General features: G+C 55.3%; 10 protein-coding genes across 10 annotated transcripts; 5 read left to right on the top strand and 5 right to left on the bottom strand.

Moving 5' to 3' along the window:
* Positions 1 to 608: 608 nt before the first annotated feature.
* On the top strand, positions 609 to 2383 carry VDBG_10012 (L-ornithine 5-monooxygenase; the record flags this gene model as incomplete). Its single annotated transcript, XM_002999672.1, has 4 exons — positions 609 to 803; positions 909 to 1543; positions 1609 to 2227; positions 2285 to 2383. The coding sequence occupies 4 exons, from the start codon at positions 609 to 611 to the stop codon at positions 2381 to 2383; spliced, it is 1548 nt and encodes a 515-aa protein (XP_002999718.1).
* Positions 2384 to 2918: 535 nt separating this feature from the next.
* On the top strand, positions 2919 to 4282 carry VDBG_10011 (translation initiation factor eIF-2B subunit family protein; the record flags this gene model as incomplete). The annotated part of the gene is made up of 2 exons (XM_002999671.1): positions 2919 to 3046; positions 3109 to 4282. The coding sequence occupies 2 exons, from the start codon at positions 2919 to 2921 to the stop codon at positions 4280 to 4282; spliced, it is 1302 nt and encodes a 433-aa protein (XP_002999717.1).
* A 238-nt stretch (positions 4283 to 4520) lies between these two features.
* On the bottom strand, positions 4521 to 5316 carry VDBG_10010 (conserved hypothetical protein; the record flags this gene model as incomplete). Its single annotated transcript, XM_002999670.1, has 2 exons — positions 4521 to 4901; positions 4960 to 5316. 2 exons carry the CDS (start codon positions 5314 to 5316, stop codon positions 4521 to 4523), a joined length of 738 nt encoding a protein of 245 aa, XP_002999716.1.
* A 708-nt stretch (positions 5317 to 6024) lies between these two features.
* Positions 6025 to 8039, bottom strand: VDBG_10009 (FF domain-containing protein; the record flags this gene model as incomplete). The annotated part of the gene is made up of 2 exons (XM_002999669.1): positions 6025 to 7910; positions 8012 to 8039. The coding sequence occupies 2 exons, from the start codon at positions 8037 to 8039 to the stop codon at positions 6025 to 6027; spliced, it is 1914 nt and encodes a 637-aa protein (XP_002999715.1).
* Positions 8040 to 8312: 273 nt separating this feature from the next.
* On the top strand, positions 8313 to 9194 carry VDBG_10008 (diacylglycerol pyrophosphate phosphatase; the record flags this gene model as incomplete). The annotated part of the gene is made up of 4 exons (XM_002999668.1): positions 8313 to 8318; positions 8376 to 8469; positions 8532 to 8985; positions 9107 to 9194. The coding sequence occupies 4 exons, from the start codon at positions 8313 to 8315 to the stop codon at positions 9192 to 9194; spliced, it is 642 nt and encodes a 213-aa protein (XP_002999714.1).
* A 183-nt stretch (positions 9195 to 9377) lies between these two features.
* Positions 9378 to 10590, bottom strand: VDBG_10007 (proteasome subunit alpha type-4; the record flags this gene model as incomplete). Its single annotated transcript, XM_002999667.1, has 4 exons — positions 9378 to 9604; positions 9671 to 10089; positions 10146 to 10330; positions 10409 to 10590. The coding sequence occupies 4 exons, from the start codon at positions 10430 to 10432 to the stop codon at positions 9477 to 9479; spliced, it is 756 nt and encodes a 251-aa protein (XP_002999713.1).
* A 637-nt stretch (positions 10591 to 11227) lies between these two features.
* Positions 11228 to 13855, top strand: VDBG_10006 (conserved hypothetical protein; the record flags this gene model as incomplete). The annotated part of the gene is made up of 3 exons (XM_002999666.1): positions 11228 to 11234; positions 11322 to 11932; positions 11993 to 13855. The coding sequence occupies 3 exons, from the start codon at positions 11228 to 11230 to the stop codon at positions 13853 to 13855; spliced, it is 2481 nt and encodes an 826-aa protein (XP_002999712.1).
* Positions 13856 to 15035: 1180 nt separating this feature from the next.
* Positions 15036 to 15918, bottom strand: VDBG_10005 (mediator of RNA polymerase II transcription subunit 7; the record flags this gene model as incomplete). The annotated part of the gene is made up of 3 exons (XM_002999665.1): positions 15036 to 15359; positions 15422 to 15598; positions 15661 to 15918. 3 exons carry the CDS (start codon positions 15916 to 15918, stop codon positions 15036 to 15038), a joined length of 759 nt encoding a protein of 252 aa, XP_002999711.1.
* A 624-nt stretch (positions 15919 to 16542) lies between these two features.
* On the top strand, positions 16543 to 17634 carry VDBG_10004 (conserved hypothetical protein; the record flags this gene model as incomplete). The annotated part of the gene is made up of 1 exon (XM_002999664.1): positions 16543 to 17634. The coding sequence occupies one exon, from the start codon at positions 16543 to 16545 to the stop codon at positions 17632 to 17634; it is 1092 nt and encodes a 363-aa protein (XP_002999710.1).
* A 329-nt stretch (positions 17635 to 17963) lies between these two features.
* Positions 17964 to 19589, bottom strand: VDBG_10003 (predicted protein; the record flags this gene model as incomplete). The annotated part of the gene is made up of 1 exon (XM_002999663.1): positions 17964 to 19589. The coding sequence occupies one exon, from the start codon at positions 19587 to 19589 to the stop codon at positions 17964 to 17966; it is 1626 nt and encodes a 541-aa protein (XP_002999709.1).
* Between the last annotated feature and the right edge of the window lie 281 nt (positions 19590 to 19870).

Raw genomic sequence — 19870 nt, 5'->3', positions numbered from 1 at the left:
TGTCCTAATGCGCTCGGCTTGTCGTCGCAACTCCGACGGTGTCCATGATGAACCTCGTGCGATGCCTCCACACCCCTCCCCCCCGCCAGCGACGGCGACCCTCGTCTCCCCATGGTGGTGAAACTTAAGATGACTCTATTGTGTCTTCGTCAGTTGCCTGCACTACATATTACCCCTCAGGTCGCCCGTCCGTTTTTTTTTTTGATCCTTCTGTTTTCTTCCCTCCCTCCTCGTCCTTAGCATTGCTACCGGTCGCTGACATTCACACATACCTGACTACCCCATTCTACCCACTTCATCTACGTCACCAGACAACCCTCCTGAGCGTCTGGAACTTTGCTACCTCGCGCATTCGGCCAATACTTCTTGTCGAATAACCAACCTTGAGTCGTCTATTCGAGTATTGGGCGCCTATCAGCACATTATTCGATTCCGCATAAGTTCGTTGGCAGTCCTCCCACAGCCTGGAAGCTTTTGTCATTCGTTGCGACGACAGGAAGCTAGCTTGAACTTCCCTGCCAAATCACCGGAGACGCCGTTCGACCCGCACCACCGGCCACATTTGTCGTTAATTCCCGCTCAACATGTCCCCTCATCTCGATACGCCCATGAGCACCACAGAGGCCTCTGAAGCCATCCAGAGCTTCTCGGCTTTCAGCAATGGCGGTGCCGTACAGAACAGCACCGCCCTGAACGGTTTCAACGGCACCAGCAATGGTAATGGCCACACTGCTCCCACACAATCCTCTCGCGCCCTCAAGTCAAACCTTCAGCCCACCGACCCCAGTGAGCTTCATGACCTGGTGTGCGTTGGCTTTCGGCCCCGCTAGTCTGGCGTCCCTGTCGCCATGCACGACAACCTTGCCGCCGGCAACCCACTTGTTCCCAACGCCACTGAAAAGCCCAAGGTCCTCTTCCTCGAGAAGCAACCTCGTTTCGCGTGGCATGCCGGCATGCTGCTTCCCGGAGCCAAGATGCAGATTTCGTTCATTAAGGACATGGCTACGCTGCGCGACCCCCGCTCACACTTTACCTTTTTGAACTACCTTCAACACGCTGGCCGTCTTGTTGAGTTCACCAACCTGGGAACCTTCCTGCCCTCGCGAGTCGAGTATGAAGATTACCTCCGTTGGTGCGCCTCTCACTTTGACGACGTTGTGCAATACCAGCGTGAGGTCGTGTCGGTGTCGCCCAACCCTCAGCCCGAGGGTGCTGTCAAGACTTTCACCGTCAAGTCACGCAATGCCAAAACAGGCCAGATCACCACTGTCCAAGCGAGGAATGTTCTCATCGCCGCTGGTGGACGGCCTCTGATCCCGAAGAGCCTTCCCGCTGCTAGCCCCAAGGTCATTCACTCCTCACAGTACGCTCACCAGGTGCCCAAGATTCTCAAGAATACTCAGGCGCCCTACCGCGTCGCCGTTGTCGGTGCTGGCCAGAGCGCTGCCGAGATCTTCAACAATGTTCAGAAACTGTATCCCAACTCAAAGACGTGGCTCGTCATGCGCTCCGAGTTCCTGAAGCCGAGCGACGACTCTCCCTTGTAAGTTCCATGCACAGCACACTAGCCCTCCGTCCCGTTCGATTGGCTAATGGACACTGTCGCAGCGTCAACTCGATCTTCAACCCCTCCTACACAGACTCCCTGTACCCTCGCTCCCAACAATACCGCCGTGCGCTGATCAAGGACGCCAAGGCGACTAACTATGGCGTCGTTCGCCTCGAACTCATTGAGCATCTTTACGAAGTCATGTACGACCAGAAGCGCGAGTACGGCGATGATGAGCGCCAGTGGCCTCACCGCATCCTCAATGGAAGGAGCATCGTCAGCGTCAACGAGGGCAACCACGAGTCGGACAGGCTTCAGTTGCACGTGCGACGTGTCGAGGACAGCTTCAACCAGAGCGGCATCACTGATGAGTTCCTTGAACAGGGGCCTAGCAGTGAGGAAATTCTCGATGTCGACCTCATCATTGCTGCTACCGGCTACCAGCGCAATGCACACGTTGACATGCTGCGCGACAGCTGGAACCTTCTTCCCGAGACTCAGCCCGTGAGCTCCGGCCCGCGTGAGCAGGTCGATGGATGGGAGATCTCCGAGGGTAACGTCGACTCTGGTTCGAGGAAGCTCGAAGTCGGACGCGACTACAAGATCCGCTATGCGCCTGGCGCCATTGCCCCTGATGCTGGTGTTTGGCTGCAGGGCTGCTGCGAGGCCACCCACGGCGTAAGTTCGCAATTTCCGATTCGTTTTTTTTTCAAGTATGCTAATGACCGCCTTCAGCTGAGCGACAGTTTGCTTTCCGTGCTTGCCGTGAGGTCCGGCGAGATTGTTGATTCCATCTTCCCTTCGCAGTCCAAGTCCGAGACAAGCTCGGTCTGATATTACGAACACAATAATTATTTCTTGGCACAAGAGGCACTAGGGTCATATGAGGGCGCGGATTTTTTCTTTTCAATTCAAATAGAACCTGGCGGTGGTGAAAAGACGTCCATCCGACAATCATGGCAGGTTAGATGCGCGTCGATTGATCATGGTATTGATTGGTATGGGTTGCCCAGGTGCAGCCAAAATACGGGAGTCAGGCATTATGAGATTTTGTTTTTAAAACTTAGGGTTACTTCATCAAAGGAGCATTTTCATTTCCCCAACTGGAGATACTAAACTTGCAGCTGACATGACAACATGGAATCGTGAAGGGGCCTGTTGGCATTGGGCAAGCAATGCGTACATCGAGGAGTCGTGAAAACGTGTGTCAGGGTTCATCCGTGTGGCGGGTCATTTCAACACTAAAGGTGCATTGTGTCGTCACAGCTGTGGCTGATGACTTCAGTGGTTGAACTCCGACAGTATCATCGCATTCGCGCTCCACGTCATCTACAGAAATGCATATTGTGATCAAAGTCCAGTAATGACCATGTCGCCCCCCGCAAAGGCAGGACTGATTGCACGGTCGGTCGCTTCGTGCTTCCTATTCAGATTCTCCGCCTCAGCGAAACCGCAAGTCGCCCTCTTCAGACGAAGCGCCAAAGTGCGCGCTTACCAGTGAGCGTCTCTCTCTTGAGGTTTCAGCTGGACGACCAGCTCACTGAAGTCCCATCACATAGGCATCGACTGGGACCCATTGCTGGCAGCATCGAGGAGACCGATGCATCGCCCGTCGCCGCTGTTTGGCGTGAGATCAAGGAAGAGACAACATTGACGCCAGCGCACCTGAGCCTCTTTCGTCAGGGAAAGCCGTACTCGTTTACAGACGAGGGGGTCGGTCGCATATGGACGGTCCATCCTTTTGCTTTCCATCTCAAGGATAGCCGAGATGAGTCTTGCATTCAGCTCGATTGGGAGAACGAAGGCTGGACTTGGCATGATCCCCTAGACGTCACGGATGATGAGTCGTTTGGAGGCGTGCCGTTCCTTACGAAAAGCCTACGACGCGTCTGGTTCGAGATGGACTTAGGCGAAGAGAGGGGCAAGATGTTGCGAGAAGGCCTGCTTATGCTTCAAGACGACCATAGCAGCGGTGCAAGGCAGCTGGCCGGAAGAGCACTCAGAGTGTTTCAGGACATCGTTGCCCTCGGTCATGGCGAGAACATTGATGTCTGGTGGCGGAATGCGAGATTCGCGGCCTGGCACCTGTGGAAGAATGGCCGCGAAAGCATGGGTGCCGCCATATTGAATGTTCTCATCCGTGCTCTTACGATTGTCGAGAGAGAGGTCCAGCGATTCGGGAGTGGCGTGGTTGAAGCTACTCTCTTGCATTCTATCGCACGACAGCTCGACCAATATTCCGAAGCACGAGCAGCCACTATTGGGTCCTTCGCGAATTCTCTTCAGTCGGTGCTCGAAAGAGCCCAGCCCGATACAAGGAGCCCAGTCAAGATCCTCACTCTGTCATCGAGCTCCACCATATTTGAGTCGCTACAGATGATCATCCAGGAGACGGATGTTTCTCTTGACCTTCGCGTGCTGGAGTCGCGGCCGCTTTTTGAAGGCGCGCAAATGGCCTCCAGATTAGCCGCCTGCGCTCAGGAACCAACAAAGCACAGCGCAATGCCGTCTGCGTCACCGTATACTCTGATGCATCAGCCGCCATTGCAAGCCAGGGAGTCGACATGTGCTCTCGCGCTGACTCATCAGCAGAGAGAGACGTCTTCACAAGACTGGCTCCTTGCCCGCCGTCCTCAGCGCTCGACATGTTTCACCCGGCGTGCAAGTGGTTGTGATTTCGGAGCGAGAGAAGATACTTCCATTCGCGGTGCCTGGCCACGCAGAGGAAAATGATGTGGCAGAACTAAAGAGAGCATGGGGCCAGGGGACAGAGAATGATATCTCAGGCCGGGTCGCGATCAAAAATGTATATTTTGAATGGGTGTCTTCCGATCTGATCACCACCTATATATCCGAGGACGGAGAGCTGACCCGAGGGATGGTGGCAGAACAGGCGGGTCTGATTGAACAGCACGCGGACCGGCTCTTTGCGGAGCCGTGAATGAAGTTGAAGATTCGAACTCGAAATGTTTCAAGATGCCTCGTGTTCACGAGCCCGCCCTGTACGGCCATACTTTGGCTCACTGCCAGTACGCTTCCTCCCAAGGTTGCGCCGCGCTTCGCTGATGGTCGCCGTGGCCATCCACGCGACCCAAACGATGCCGGCCACGATGCCATATGCAACTTTGAACCTGGTCTCTGCTCCTGCAATCGCCAGCCCAATGCCTCCGTTGATGATGCCAAGCGTGATCCCCACTCTTCCGCCTGCTAAATGTAGGTAGGACCAGCCGGTTCGGCGCCCAACTTTCTTGAAGTAACGATGATGCAAGTAGCCCATGATTGGCATCAAAATGAAGACTACGCCCAGCGCACTCCCGATACCAGCGTGGGCGGCCACCAGGTCGTCGTCGAGCTGCCAGAGTCAGGCACGTGCGTTCACCGTGAATGTCCTCAGCAACTGATTCACTTACAAGGGGAAACCCTCCATCCTGAACCAAATTTACAATGTAGGCACCTAAGCCAATCGAGGCGATGAACAAGGCTAGAGCGGCCAATTGTGTGATGGCGTGAAACCATATCGACACGCGCCCCGGCACCAGCCTCATCAGAACGGCTCCGAGTGGGAAGAGGGCAACGAATGCAACCAAGGCGAGGATTCCGTGTACCGTTCGCAGATAAGAAGCACGTTCGACATCGAAGCCCGCAAATCCGAACTGCGACGATGATGATGACATGATATCGGATAAGCTCTGGGAGCCGGAGCTGTCGGAGCCACCACCTGAGTTTGGCCCATCAGAGCCCTGCTCTTCGTGATACCATCCTGGCATCTTGAAGGCGTTTACTGTGTATGCTGAGCAATATGTGAGTATGAACAGGTGTGGCATCTTCTAGCTTCAAGCAGCTGGGAGCAGGGCTTTCCCCAGGGATGACTACCTTGCATTGCGGTGAGGCTGGAAGCAACCAGAACGTATGACAATGCCATTTCTCGCGTCGAGAGATTTGGGCCATGCATAAATGCAACGGAAGAGATGCTGGTCTTGGAAGGCGGCAGGTCCCAGCCCTTTAACACGTCTCCGACGCCTGTGATCGACACGGACACGGTTGGGGTTTTGCGGTTCACCACCACAGCAGAAGCACCAGCATAAAGTCTGCATCCAGATGGCATGCGCCGGCATGAGCTTTGCTGCCTCAGAAACACCGATGGCCGAATCAAAAGTGCCCGACAGCTGGCATGAGACGAAAAGAACGCGTAACCGCCTTAAAATGCCGACCAACATCCCGACAGACCGCTTTCTTCGTGGCCCATCATGTGTGTGGGTGTGTAGTACAGGACGCCCCCCGCGTCAGCATTTCTACTTAGACCTATATTGAATGTGATTTTAGTAGGCACCATTAAGACAGCTGCTGTGCGAAGCCATCGAACCTGACTAGTTCGGCGACATCGCACACCTGTTGCGTTTTACTGAATGACATGCCCTTTGAGGCCGCTCATATCTGGAATTGTATGACGGCAGCTAATAGCATATGCTTTACTCTTAAGGCTCTGTTTCCTCCTCAACAGTCTTCTTCTGCATCGTGGCTAGCTGTGCGTGGAGACCCTCCTTTCCAATCTGCATTGCTCGTTCGATCTCGCGTTCCTCCTCACGCAGCCTGGCTTTGCCCATCTCTAAGCTGCGCTGCTGCTGTCGTTTCTGCTCGGCAACTCTCTGCTCGTGGTTACGTAAGGCAGCTTCGCGACGCTGCTTTGCGTCCCTGGCCTTCTTCGTGGCCTCGTCTTCTGCAGTAACCTCTCCACCTTCGGGGGCTGGCTCGGCGGTTTGAATAAACGTCTTGATGAGCGGATCACGCACCGCGGGTGGGAGTGAGATGTACCGAATGTCCACGAGGAGTTGTGATGGCAGTTTCGCCATGCTGGATTTGTTGTTGAGAACAGAAACGGGCAGAGCCTTGAGCGCCGTGGCGAGGTCCGCTTTAAGTGTCGCTTGGGGCATCTTGAGCCGGTTGATGTGCTCTCGGTACCACTTCTCTCGGTCCTTGTCCTTGATGTGGGGATCCGTCATCGCCGCCTCCTTCCTGTATTTCCTCTTGAACTCTTGCCAGTAGAGCTTCGGGTTCGCCTTGTCCTGTAACAGGGCCATGTATGGGATTCGAGGGTCAGTCTTCTCCTGCCTGGCTCGTTGTTCCTTGAGCTCCTGAATCTTGTCCTTGGACCATTCTTGCCATGTTTCTTTCCTCGCCTTCATGGTGTCCAAAACCGTGTACCGTGGGTCGTCCACTAGACGTCCTTCCTCTATCAATTTGTCCCAGGTGTTGTAGGGATTGATACTGTAATCGTCCAGGAGATCTTTAAAGAGAGCTCTCGCGTCTTCCTCGGAGAACTGCACGCCATCCGCTCCGTCTGGCCAATCGTCTGCATTTCCATCGTCATATTCGCCTGGATCGAGACCGTATGCCTCCCCCATTGCTTGCAATTGAAAGGCAATATCGGCTTCGCTGAACTCTACAGCCTCCTCCTCGCCCGAATCGTCGGTTCTTTGGCGCTTTGGTCGATGATCCCCGTCGTCGCCCACATCGTCCTCATCCTGCGCTTCGTCATCTGTTACCTCGACCTCCTCGTATTCGGAGCTGTCGTTGTCTTCCGGCTCGTCCGTTGCGGCAGTGGGGTCCGGGGCTCCTGGTCGATTGCTTGCTCCAGGCGCAGGAACCGGCCCGTCCTTCGTTTTGGCATCTATTTCTGGCGCGGTCTTTGCGAGAATGCGCGCCTGGTCCAGCTCCAATATTCCAGGCTTCAGCTTCTCGGGAATGCGCCAGTAGCTGGTGTTTTTTTCGGGATTGTAGGCGAAACGTCGGCCATACTTGGTCGTGACGAGAATCCATGGTTCGAAGCCCGGTATCGCAGCTTTAGTGTGCGGCCTATCGTTGGGTTGTGGCCGTGGACGCGAGTCGCCGCCGCCTCGGCCACCTCGGGCAAATCCCCCTCCACGATTGTGATGGCCGGAGACTGGGCCTTGCGCCGCATTCAGTTGCGCGAGATAGGCATTGGCAACATTGGGATCTGACAAATTCGGTATCGCCTGGTGCTGATGGTGGGGACAAGGACCGAGGGGATGCGCGGGTGCCGCTGGCGACAAAGGTGCGCTTGGTCTCGTGTATGTCGACTGCTTCGTTTCGGTATTGTAGTAGTACTTGTGTCCACTAGGTGCCGTGTGCTCTGTCCAGCCGGGGAGAAGTGGTGGTGGGTTCGCGACATTAGGAGAGGGTTGGTACGTAGACTGCAACATCGCGATATCAACGGTCGGCGCTGAAGAAAAGTAGAACAGCGAATGTGTCTGATCAATGATCAAGCCGTGATGATGCAAAATCGGGTGGATCAGGGAGATGGCGGCGAAACATCGGTCGTCTGATAAGATAAGAGCTGCTGCTCAGAAGCTCTAATACTTAAGCGTCAGTGGCGAACAAGGTGCATGTTGGTGTCACGGGGCCATCACGAGACGACATTTCACGACGACTGTGCTAACGCACCATCTCCAAAGGCCGTCCCGTATCTCATATCACCAAGAAAACTCCGGCGACTGCCTGGCGGAATTCTGCGTCTGCACTTCACTTCCATACCTGGAGGAAACCTTGAGTTCGGCCTGCCAAGATGCCACCGAACTGGGGTAATAGTGAAGGGTGTGCGCGCGGAGGCGTTGTGACCGCCCTGAGTCGATTTTGGAGGGTATGGGGCTCATCATCACCATTCTCTGCCGGAGACTGACACCGCCTTCTCCAGAGATCTCATGCGCCAGATTATCTGGGCTTTTTTATTCTTTTCGCAGCATGGATGGCGGTCAGTAAACAAGATTGAGGTTCCGAACCTCCGAACCAGCTAACACTCTTTGCCAAGATCATAGCTTTTGTTGAACCGTTCCACCGCATGTTTTTCGTCAATGATTTACACATCATGTTCCCACATGCCGAGGTTGAGAGAGTTAGCGTCCGTAAGTTGAATACCTCCCTGCTCCTGGTCCTAGCAAGACGTTCAGCTCATTGTACAATGAAGAGTGGAACTTCATCTATGCACTTTTCATTCCCCTCAGCGTCCTCATCGTATGGAATTTCGTTACCCGTGCATCCGTCCACAAGCATGAGGTGACCTACCTCTGCTTTGGTATCGCGCTCGTCATGACCTCCTTCATCACCGATGTCGTCAAAAACGCAGTGGGCCGCCCACGTCCCGATCTCGTGGCGCGATGCAAGCCTGAGCCTGGCACACCTGTCGATGTCCTTGTCTCCATCAGCGTCTGTACGGAGACCGCCCATCACCTCTTGCATGATGGATGGCGATCCTTCCCGTCCGGACATTCTTCCTTCTCATTCGCAGGTCTCGGCTTCCTGAGTTTGTTCTTTGCCGGCCAGCTCCACGTCTTCCGTCACGAGTCTGGCGGACGGGATCTTAGCCGCGCCTTGGTCTGCTTGGTACCACTACTTGGCGCTGCGCTCATTGCCATTAGCAGATGTGAGGATTACCGGCATGATGTTTACGATGTTGGAGTTGGGTCCATCCTGGGTTATACTGTGGCGTACTGGAGCTATCGTCGCCATTGGCCAAATTTGACCGCCAGGGAATGCCATGAGCCACACCCGTACCCTGGGACGGAGTCGAAGGCTGGGTGGTCGCGCGTACGGGACGAGGAGGACAGTGCGGGTCAACGACCAGATGTAGGCTTTGAGATGGCCTATCTAGGCTCCCCACTTGAAGAGACAAGACGCTGATCAGTGGCTAGGCTTCGGAGTGAATGTAGCGATTTGTCCAAGGAGCCTGGTGTTCCGGCGCTATTTGACGTCGCGGCATCAGGGAAATGGGTTTCAGGATTGTTTGTTCGCAGGCACACACGCGACTCCATACGGGGATCATTTGTATAGTATTGGTGGTACACTTCGTCCCGAGAGCGTCATATAAGCCCGTTCCCGTTCAGATCATGCTTTCATAGCCTCTATCGCTTCTTCATTTGTCCTCCGCGCTCTCGTCCTTCGCCAGGTCATGCTCCTTCAGAAGCTGCTTGATCTCCTCGGCACTCCAGAGACGGTGGTAGATCTTTCCGTCACTCGTCTGACCAACCGTGGCAAATTCGACTACAACGACTCAGGTGTAAGTATCAGGAAAAGAATGAGCAGCGAGAGCAGACTGGGACAACATACGTTTCTCGGCGCTCAGCTTGGTGGAATCCATGGTCTTGCTAAGAACCTTCACGGCCAGACCACACGCATCCGTGAGCTTACAATCCTCCTTGTAGTCTTGCTTAAGCAAGCTCTCCGCACTCGCACGGTTGGCACCAACAGCGGTCGCCTTCCATCCGCCATAGTTGCCTGAAGGGTTGCTCTGGTACAGCTGGAACTGTCGCTTGGGATCCCAGCCGGCGTAAATGAAGGAGACGCCGAACGGTCGGAGACCACCATGTTGTGTATAGCCTTGCTTAAGATCGCACAGCCTTCGGACTAGCTGTTCACACGGGATATCTTCGTTGTATGTGAGGAGGTAGCGTTGAGCAGCCTGGCGTGCGTAGTTAATCAGGATATTGGCGTCAGCCGTCATGCCTGCCACGGCGCAGATCATGTTGCTGTGGGAATAATTTCTCAGCAAGTTGCTGCTCTAGTTCGCATCAATGATACATACTCGTTCACCGTGTACAACTTCTCAGCCGACGTGTCTTGCTCCAGCAGCTTCGACGTCACCTTTCGCTCGGCAGCAAGGACGATGCCATCTTGTGCAAGGATGCCGATCGCAGTTCCGGCGTGAGAGATGGCTTCCAGAGCGTACTCGACTTGATACAGACGGCCTTCAGGCGAGAAGATGGTCGTCTACATGACCGATAATGTCAGTGTTCGTTCGTAATGATGGAGGCTGTGGCTTGAGAAGGGGGTCCGGTCCTGGCTTACCCGGGAATCGTAACGTCTAGACATGTCGTCGCGTGTAAGGCTGGACAATAAGAGAAGAAGTGTTGTTCGAGTCAGGACTGAATAAGGACCTTCGGCGGAGCTGCTGCGTCGATGGGGTGGGAAGGACGATTCGTTACGGTTACGATGAGGCGGGAGTTTGACGTCTATGGTGGGAAGGCTGTATGTAGCTTGAAGCTCCAGGCAATCGATGCACGCGTTAGCTGACCCCTGCCAGTGAGGTAGGTGTGTAGGTACGACGATTAGCAGAGACGAGACTTTTAGCGCACGCACTACCAACCCAACAAACAGGTCTTTAGGTCTGAGCAGAAAGTACAGGTACTTCAAAGTGGGCCTAGGCTGCGAGGTGGGCATTGTCGTAGGCTGAAGCTCACCGCGACTCCGGGCAGTACACGTGACCAACATCCGCACTAGCCTTACGTAACCCCTCTCATGTATTGTGAAGTAGGAAGCTTCCCACCCATCTCGACCTCTTACCCTTCCTTCGCGCGCGACAAGGCTTCTCTGTTTTCTTTCTTCGTTGACGAGTTCTCCGAGAAAGGTCCCATAGTGTATTATCCAGCCGTAAAAACTTAGGACCGCGTTCAATCGCGTAATTGCTCCTCTCGCGAAGCTGAGTGGTCCTCGCGTTCGCGACAAAGGCCCGCGCGGCGCAATCACTCGCGAGCTCCAGTACCCCCGTCGCAAACCACGCTCGGTCTGTCCAGACCGGCTTCGAAGCCCATAACCCTCGCGACTTGCCAGGGTGACCTCCAGCTACTGAGCTCCTGAGAGGGACGCATATCGTTTCACGTCAGCGACATGTCCGGTAAGCATTGGCGCACAGCCCTCCAATCTGCCCCGCGATCGCATTGCGCGTCGAAGGGCGTCGTAGAACGAAATCACTGACCTGAAGGCGCAGAATCCGAACCTCGGCGCTCTGTACGCGCTACGAAGGGACAGCATACGAAAGCTTTCGACGATCAGCCTCTCGAGGCTCCGAAGAAGCGAGGTAGAAAGAAGAAGCAGCAGCAGGAAGAAGAGCCTGAAGAGGAAATAATACGCTGTGTTTGCGGCGCCACCGATCAAGACGACGACGAGGATGACCAAGTCTGGGTCGCATGCGACACTTGTGGCGCCTGGCAGCACAATGTATGCATGGGCATGCCCGACGACAATCTCCCCGAGCACTACTACTGCGAGCAATGCCGCCCTCAGCTGGAGTACCACAAGGAGCTACTTTCTGGCATAGCCGAAGGTAGGAAACCCTGGGAAGAACGCCAAAAGGCGTACAGGGACAGAAAATCAGCCGAGGCTGCCGAGAAGAAGAAGAAGCCTGGAAAGAAGAAGGGGATCCGAGGATCCAAGCGCGTCAGCGATTCCAAGGAGGATGTTTCGCAGGCCGCGAGCTCCCAGGCTGGAGACTCACCTGCGCCGGAGGCTGCTCCGAAACCCAAGGGCAAAAAGGAGGTTTCGAAACCTGGTCCAGCGAAGCGCAAGGCTGACGAGAGCGACAAGGATGTGAAGGTGAGTTCCCGCGAAGAGCTGTCTAGTTGGAACGACCAAAACTAACATGTATGTCAACAGACACCCGCACCCAAGGTGCGAAAAGTTTCCAGAACCGAGCCGAAGGGGGTCGAATATGTTGCGCCTGCTGACCTTCCCGCGAAGATGGCAGACGTAGCTGACACAAACCACCGGTCTGTGGCGCAAGCCCTTCAAAAGGCTGTGGCCATTGGCCTCGGAACAGCTTTGAAGAACAAGCTCATTACGGTGCCAAAGGACACCACACCTGCTGCCTTGTCCGAGCTATGGGCGATCCAGATTGAGCGAGCTGTTCGTGACAGTCACCCCGACGCTAGTCAGTACTCAAATAGGTGCAGGACTTTGGTCTCGAACCTGAAAGCGAATCCAGAGCTCAGCATGGGATTGCTTCATAGCACACTGTCGCCCCCAATGTTAGCTGTCATGACTTCTGATCAGCTGGCCACGAAGGAACAGCAACGTCTGAATGCGGAGTTGAGGGCCAAGTCTGAAAAGCAGTCGATTCTGGTCACAGATGACGGTCCTCGCATGCGACGCACACATAAAGGGGACGAAATGGTGGAGAACGATGCCGAATCTCAGATGGAGGAGGCTCGCCCAGCGTTCCGTCGCCCCAGCGCTCGCGACCAACAGGCCGACGCGACAGAAACTGAGCCCCCACGCCCAGAAAACTCGGTTGAGTTGCCCGCACACGCAGCTTTGCATGTTGATACACAAGGCCCTCAGCAATCGCCGCGACAGGCAGACTTTGATATCAATAAGGTCTTCTCCAGCGTCAAATCGCCCACAGGGCAAGAACGACGCCCATCGGGCCAGGTGTACCACGGCAATGGGCCCGGTGTCGATGCTGATGTTGACCGGCTGCTACAGGACGAGACGGATTCTCCGCCATACTCCCCTACTGACGAGTCTGAGCCCGATGTTGTATGGCGTGGAAGCCTTGCCATGAACACGATTGCGGACTTCCCGGCCACTGCCAAGTTTGTAGCAGGGGCTAACCTAGCCGCGAGCATTGGGTTGCCATGGTCGACGCTGATTCCAAAGAGAATGGCCGTGGCCGGTCGTATCGATGAACAGAAGGCCATTGAATATCTCTGTGGCCTACGGTACTCGGACAAGACTGATGTCGTCGTTGTCTCGCTGTCGCCCTCGTCCGAATCCTCGCGACCCGAATTTCGGAAGCTTTTTGATTACTTCAGTTCCAAGAAGAGGTATGCAGTTATCGGCCAGAAGGCGGTGGGCAATGTGCGCGATACCTATCTCGTCCCTGTCCCTGCAGGCGACAGCGGATTGCCAGAATTTCTGCTCAACTTTTCCGACAACCTGATCCCACAACGTCGCGGTGAACCGATTCTGCTGGCAGTTTTCGTCTATAGAAATCTTGACCAGCATCCGGCGCAGTCTCCGAAGACGAATACGACGACCCCAACCCCAGCTAGCCAAGGCAATCGTCAGCCGTCAGTGTCGGGCCCTGCTTTCTCTCCAGCCGTGGGCCAGAGTCCCTTTGCACACGCCTCGCCATCCCCGGTTACTACCAACGGGCATCCAACACAAGGCGCCCATCAGGTGGTGCCGCCGAATCAGGCACCACACGGCTATGCACAGCGTGAGCCCTCGGAAGATGATATGAACAAGCTTCGACAGCAGGGCGAGGCTATAGCGCGAGAAGTACTTGGGCCGTTCATCGATTGTGCCACCGTTCAATTTCTTCTGCCTCAGGCGATTCGCATGACGCGCCGGGAATGGCAGGTTTGTCGTGGGATATTCGAACGTGACGAGAGAGCCCGCGTAGATCTCAAGTATCTTAGCCAGCTTCTCCAGATCGAAAGCGAGGCAATGGCATCGGCGTCAGGAGGCGGTGCGCGAACGGCGAATACGCAATCGACAGCGACGCCATCTGCTTGAGAGGCAGTACCGCTGTAGGGAACAGCAAAGTGGGACGGCGTTGGTTTCTTATACAAATTACGATATGAGCGTTGCGTTCAACAAAGGGTTCGGGCAACATGGATTTGTAGGGTACTCGGTTGGCGATTCGCGCATGGCTCGCAGGGATGGAAGCTACACTATCTGGGTTGCGCGAAAGGTCCGCCTGATCTGGTGTAACCTGCTCTTGTCCTTCTCGGAATGTCTCGCCTGGGAATAGTAGTAGCTTTTCGCGTGTAGTTAACGATGAATGCTAGTATTGCTTGCACATGGCGCGCCTGAGGCGACCCAAATCTGGGCACTGCAGGGTACATGGCTTGAACCAACAAATGCGACACGACGACTTGGTGGCTGGTGAGATCTACGTTGGCACAGACGGCTAAATTGCGTCACATCTATTGGACACGACCTGGGGAGACCTTGACACAGCTGTCCAAGGACGTTGACTCACTGTGCCTTAAATAAGACGTTACCCGTCTTGTCATCTTATTTGCAGTGCGTATTGTAAGGTCTTAACTGCTTATCCGACGGTCCACCTCGCTGAAGCACAACCTGTTGGCGCCGATTCCCGATTACCATCTGTACGTGCCGCGTTCTCAAGGCCATATGAGCAATTGACGTCACTGGTTCTTGTCGCTAACATCTTGCTGAGAACCCAGCCAAATTGCTTCTCCAGCCTACAAGCCGTCGACATTTATGCGCCTCGGACCTTGAGCTTTAGTTTCTGAACCGGCCGAAAACGAAACCATGGCTTGCAGCTCCCGGTTTACGCCCGTCAACCGCAACGGTCCTGGCAGTGCAGCAACATCTATCGCGGAAAGTGTTCTCAAGCCTGCCGAGGCGACCGGTGGCAAAACTAAGTGCTTGGAGTGTGACGGCTACTCATGCTGCTGTATCCCTATCCCGTGCACAGTTATGTAGACGTCGAATTCAGATTGGAAGATGCGGTGCGTCGTGCAGGCTAGGCTCGTATTGTAGAGATAGCGTCTCCTGCACGAGAACAGGGGTGAGATGGTAAGATGTGGAGCAAACTTGTGAAAGACGCAGCGGTCTGAAATGGGTATCAATGTATTTTTTCAGGCGTACAGAATCATGTCGTTATGTATTCACGTGCGATACTCGGAACTTGTTCACGTGCAGCCCCTTTCGGCTGCTGACCAGCTCAGAGGAAGAGCTCGTCGGCCGCTTCCCACACCTCCCTCTCCCGTCGGTCCAAGGGGTCGTTGCTCGCAGATTGTTCATTCCCTTTTGATGCAGATTCTGATGTAGGACTGGCCTGAAGGATATCGATGCTGCCGAGGCCCTCTAGTACTCTCTTTGCGCTGTCGACCTGGGCCCTGATGGCTGCAGTTTCGGCTCGGGTTCGGTCGAGATGTGATTGCATTAATGCGATACCCGATTCGCGCGCCTGGTGGGGGCGATATTCATTAAGAACATGGTGGAAGTTCATGAGAAGCGTTCGTAAATCGTCAACTTTGGCGGTAGACTAGAAGGGCGGCAAAAGTCAGCGCGGCGCGCAGAATGAAGACAACGAGCGAGGGAGCGTACATCTTCCGGGGTGATGCTCATTACTCCGACAAGCTCGAGAAAATTGAGCAGGAGCGATTTGGCCATTCGTTTCAACTCAAATGCACGATCGAGATGCTTGCCATCCCTTTCGTCGTTGTGAGCTGAAGCCAGGCGCTTGATGTTGACTTCCTCCAGGGAGGGCAGCTTGTCGTCCAACTGTGCACAATGTCAGTCTCGTTGCCATTGCGATTCTCAAAAAGACCGCTGGCCTCACGTACGCTATACTGTCCGCCCAGAACGCGCCAGGTCCCTGTTGACGGTTCTGCCGGCGGCTGTAGGTTGATCAGTTCGTCGGGGATTGCTGACGTTCGGATCGGCAAGTCTTTTAGGTCAGTGCTAGTCTCCTCAGCCCGCGTAGCTCGCAGTTCTGCGATCCGAGTAATGTTCTCGGGCGTGAAGTCCTTCCAGAACAATGGGGGATTCGGGAAAGCGGAGGAATGGGCCTTCTGGCCTTGCTGGTCGGTGTTGTCACCCATGTTGCTGGAGCTGGCAGTCGGCAGATAGATAAGGGGAAGTCGGCTATCCCATGCAGTGATGTATCACTGCATCTCCGCAAACCGCGATCCGATACCGTCGTGTGGATATGATGCGTCGCGTGCAAGTGACGTGGGCTATCTCATCTGGAATGGAGGCGTTTTGCAACTGAGCTTGATCCAATTGCTTACTGGGAAGTGGTACCTTCCACCTGGCTGCGAGAGGTGCTTCAAGGGTGGAGGGGTCAATGGGCGTTGCGCCACCTTGGTGCCTTGTTTTGGTTTAGCGCCGAGAAAGCTACCTGCACTGTACCCCAAGTGCCCAGGTGATCCTCATCTGACAGCTGCTGTTAGGTTCCCCCTCGTCAGCAACACAGCGTGGTGGTGACGACAAAGAGCGTGCACACTGCCGAGTTTACGGACAAGACTCGCCCCAGACTCATAGCGAGGCGTCGAAGAGTCTCGTCGCCCTAGCCGGACCTGCCCAAAGCCGAGAATAGTTGCAGAAAGGCTGTTTCTTTGGATTTAGCCATAACCAGCCATAACCGAAGAACCCCGATACCGACGCACATCGACTCTCTCGCCGGCCGTATTGACCGCCATTTCACATTCATGCAGCAAGTCGCCATGTCAGACGTCCGGGCCCTCTTGCGGCAGCAACGTGCTGCCCGTCGAATTGACCATCCATTCGCCGCCTACTCTGATGCTGGCAAGCTTCTCTGCACCCTTTGCCACGAAGCTGTCAAGGCCGAGTCGCTATGGGATGCCCATCTACGCGGGAGCAGGCACACAGATAAGTCTCAGAAGCTGCAAGCCTCGCAAAAGACAAGACCGACAACGATTGAAGAGCCGACGAATGGCACGCACAAGCGAAAACACGATGCAGACTTGGACGACGAGGATGCTACGATGGTCGATGCGACAGCACGCAAGAAGCGCAGTAGGAACGACATAAACACACGCGCTCGTTTGGGTTCGGAAAACAGCAGCGACAGCGCGGGCGAGACCTCGCGCGACCAAGAGATACAGCCGACAAAGGACCAGACGTTGACGCCCCCAACACTGAACAGGAGGACGTCCACGACGCCCGTCCAAGGCGGCGAGATGCTTATCCCATCACGACCCGCGACGCCTCACCACCGCGACGGCACCTCTTCTACTGCAACGCCCCTTGGTCCGTCGCCGCTCATTCCTCAAGACCCCATCGCGCCCTCCGGACAGCCCGACGACGCGGTGTCAACAGTGACCGCACAGCAAAAGGTGGACGAGGACGAGTGGGCTGCATTCGAGGCTGACATGGCGGCGGAAAGCATGCCCTATGCTGACGACGCCGTCATCTCTGCACCCGCCATGACTGCAGAGGAGCATGCCGCCAATGCGAGGACCGAGGAAGAAGAGCGCGAAAAGAGGCGCCTGGCGGCTGAGAAGGATGTGGCTGATGAGAAGGAAGAAGCGACGCGCGCGCTAGAGACGGAGTTTGAAGAGATGGAAGAACTCGAGGCGAGGGTGCGGAAGCTAAAAGAACGACGCGAGGCACTGAGAAGTCATGCTGATATGACCGACGCAGAAAAGGTGGAGCCACCAGCGCAAAAGGCGGCAGTCACCAGTCCAACTGGGAAAGGCAAAGGCGATGATAAAGAAGACGGCGAAGAGGAAGGGGAAGACGACGACGACGACGACGATGAAGACGATTTTATGGGGTTTCGATTTGGAGGTTGATATACGAAACCCAACTGATGACATGTGTAAACAAAATTGTATAACAAGCATATTGATTTGAAGACAGTCCAGGTGGTGCCCATTGTCTGGCATGGAGCGAAGTTTTGATCTGGCCTCCAGAGGTCACTACAGGCGACGAGGTTGAGAAATACGATGCGTGTACGATTAAGTGACTAGTGACTATTATAGGATGGCGATGGCCATTGTTATGGCAATAGCCATTACATGTGCGAAAATTCCAAAAGATTACAAACCTGGACCCAAAAAGTGACATAGAAAAGAAGAAGGAAAAAGCATCGACGGTGCTCCATCTCGCTGCCTGTCGCCTATCACCACAGGTTCATGAGCTTAGCGAAGGCCGCGCGAGGAGCCTTCGGCGTGCGCTTGGACTTGTAGGTCTGTCCGGAAGTGTACGCGGGCCCAGGGGCAACGCTTGTAGCAGTACCGTTAACGGTGTTGACACCAGCGGTCTGTGTTGCATTGGCGGATGACCAGACACCGCCAGTGGGGCGGAGAGTGGCGATGACAGTGTTGTACTTGGTCACGATCTTAGATGAAATGGAGCAGTCGGGCGTTTCCTCAGGAGCGCCCGTAGGGTAAACAGTGATGTGCTCGGTAGCGGTGCCATAGACAGTCGTGATGACGCAGGGCTTTCCCGGGTCATGGTGTCCACAGGGAGGGACCGATCCAGTACTGTTCGTCGGCACGGGGTAATGGGCCGACCTGGTACCGTTCGACGGCACAGGATAAGGGGCAGTGGTTTGGTAGCTGCCATGGCCGTAGGTGGCGTCGGCACTCTGATGGACGCCAGTGTACTTGTCCCCGTTATCGTGACCAGAGCCCTGCTCGTACTTGTGGTCGTCGCCATATGCCTCGCCGTCCTTGCCTGTCTCGCCACCGTAATGGGTCTCTTGTCCGTACGATGTTTTGTCGCTGTGTTTGTCGTAGGACTCGCTGTGTTCGTGGGACTCGTTGTGTTCGTAGGACTCGGTGTGGTACTCGGTGTGGTACTCGTCGGACCCATACTCTTGCTTTCCGCTGCTGCTGTAGTGAGCACCGCCTTTGCTGCTGTTATTGTCGTTGCCACCGCCATTCTGGTTGCCATCGTCGTGCTTGTTGCCCTTGTCTTTGCTGCCGTCATGGTCACCGTTTTCGTGCTTGTTTCCGGCATCGTACTTGTCGCCGTTGTCCTTGCTGCCAGTGCCAGTGCTGCCGTCGTGGTCCCCGTTGCCTTGCTGATTTCCATTGTTGTAGTTGTTCCCGCTGTGGTTGTTATCGCTTCCGTAGTCCCCGTTCTGCTTTGAGCCACCCGAGCCGGGTGTCGAGGTATGGTACGCCTGACCCTGGCCATCCTTTCCGCTGTCATGGCTGCCACCGCCGGATCCGTGATCAGATGCGTGATCCTTACCGGACTCTCCCTTTCCGTTGTAACTGTCCTTGCCGATGGAATAGTCGTTGGTTCCGTACTCATGCTTTCCGCTGCTTTCGTACCCAGATTCGCTCCCGTGGCCGGCGTACTGGTCCTTGTCGTAAGACGAGGAGGCCTGGGCCTCGTAGCCGTTATGGGTCCTCGTCACTGCGTCGTAGGCAGCCCGGGAAGGGTCGCCGCCATCGCGGTATACGTTGGTAGTGGTAGGGGGGATTTCGTAGGTGACCGTTACCGTCTTCTTGCCATCGTACTCGGCGTGTGTGTTGTACGACTGGTCATCGCCTTGGCGGATAGTGTGGATGACGGTCTGCGTCTTGGCCGGCTCGGTGACGGTGATGCACTCGGTGACAGTCTCCCTGAGGGTGGTGACGGCACCGTGGAGCGTCTCAGTCACCGTCGCGGGGTAGGCTTGGACCGGGGGACAAGGGCAGGTGTTTGGGTTTGTGTTGGAGCGAGGTCTCATGCGTTCCGGCCTGGCGCTTGATAGCGAGGCAAATGGCAAGAGCAGGAGAGGAATGCGGTACATGGTGGGCGGAGATACCGTTGAGCTCGGCGTAAGGTGCGGGATCCTCCTCTGGGGTCTCAGGTGTGAAGATGCAGTGTATGAGATCGAGACTCGAGATGAAAGATTGTGGAAATGGTTATATGACTTGATGAAGAGGCTGTTGTGTGATGAGACGATTCGAAAGGGTCAGAGTGCGGCGGCACGACTCTCTCACTTATACCACAATTCTCCTTACCCTCCAAGCAGGGAGTTTGGAGGAACTGACCGAAGGAGTCTGATCAAGGACCGTGATGGGTCCAGGC

The sequence above is a fragment of the Verticillium alfalfae genome, genomic scaffold (assembly GCF_000150825.1).
Source record: "Verticillium alfalfae VaMs.102 supercont1.18 genomic scaffold, whole genome shotgun sequence".
NCBI lineage: Eukaryota > Fungi > Ascomycota > Sordariomycetes > Glomerellales > Plectosphaerellaceae > Verticillium > Verticillium alfalfae.
This window is presented reverse-complemented; position numbering and strand designations above follow the sequence as displayed.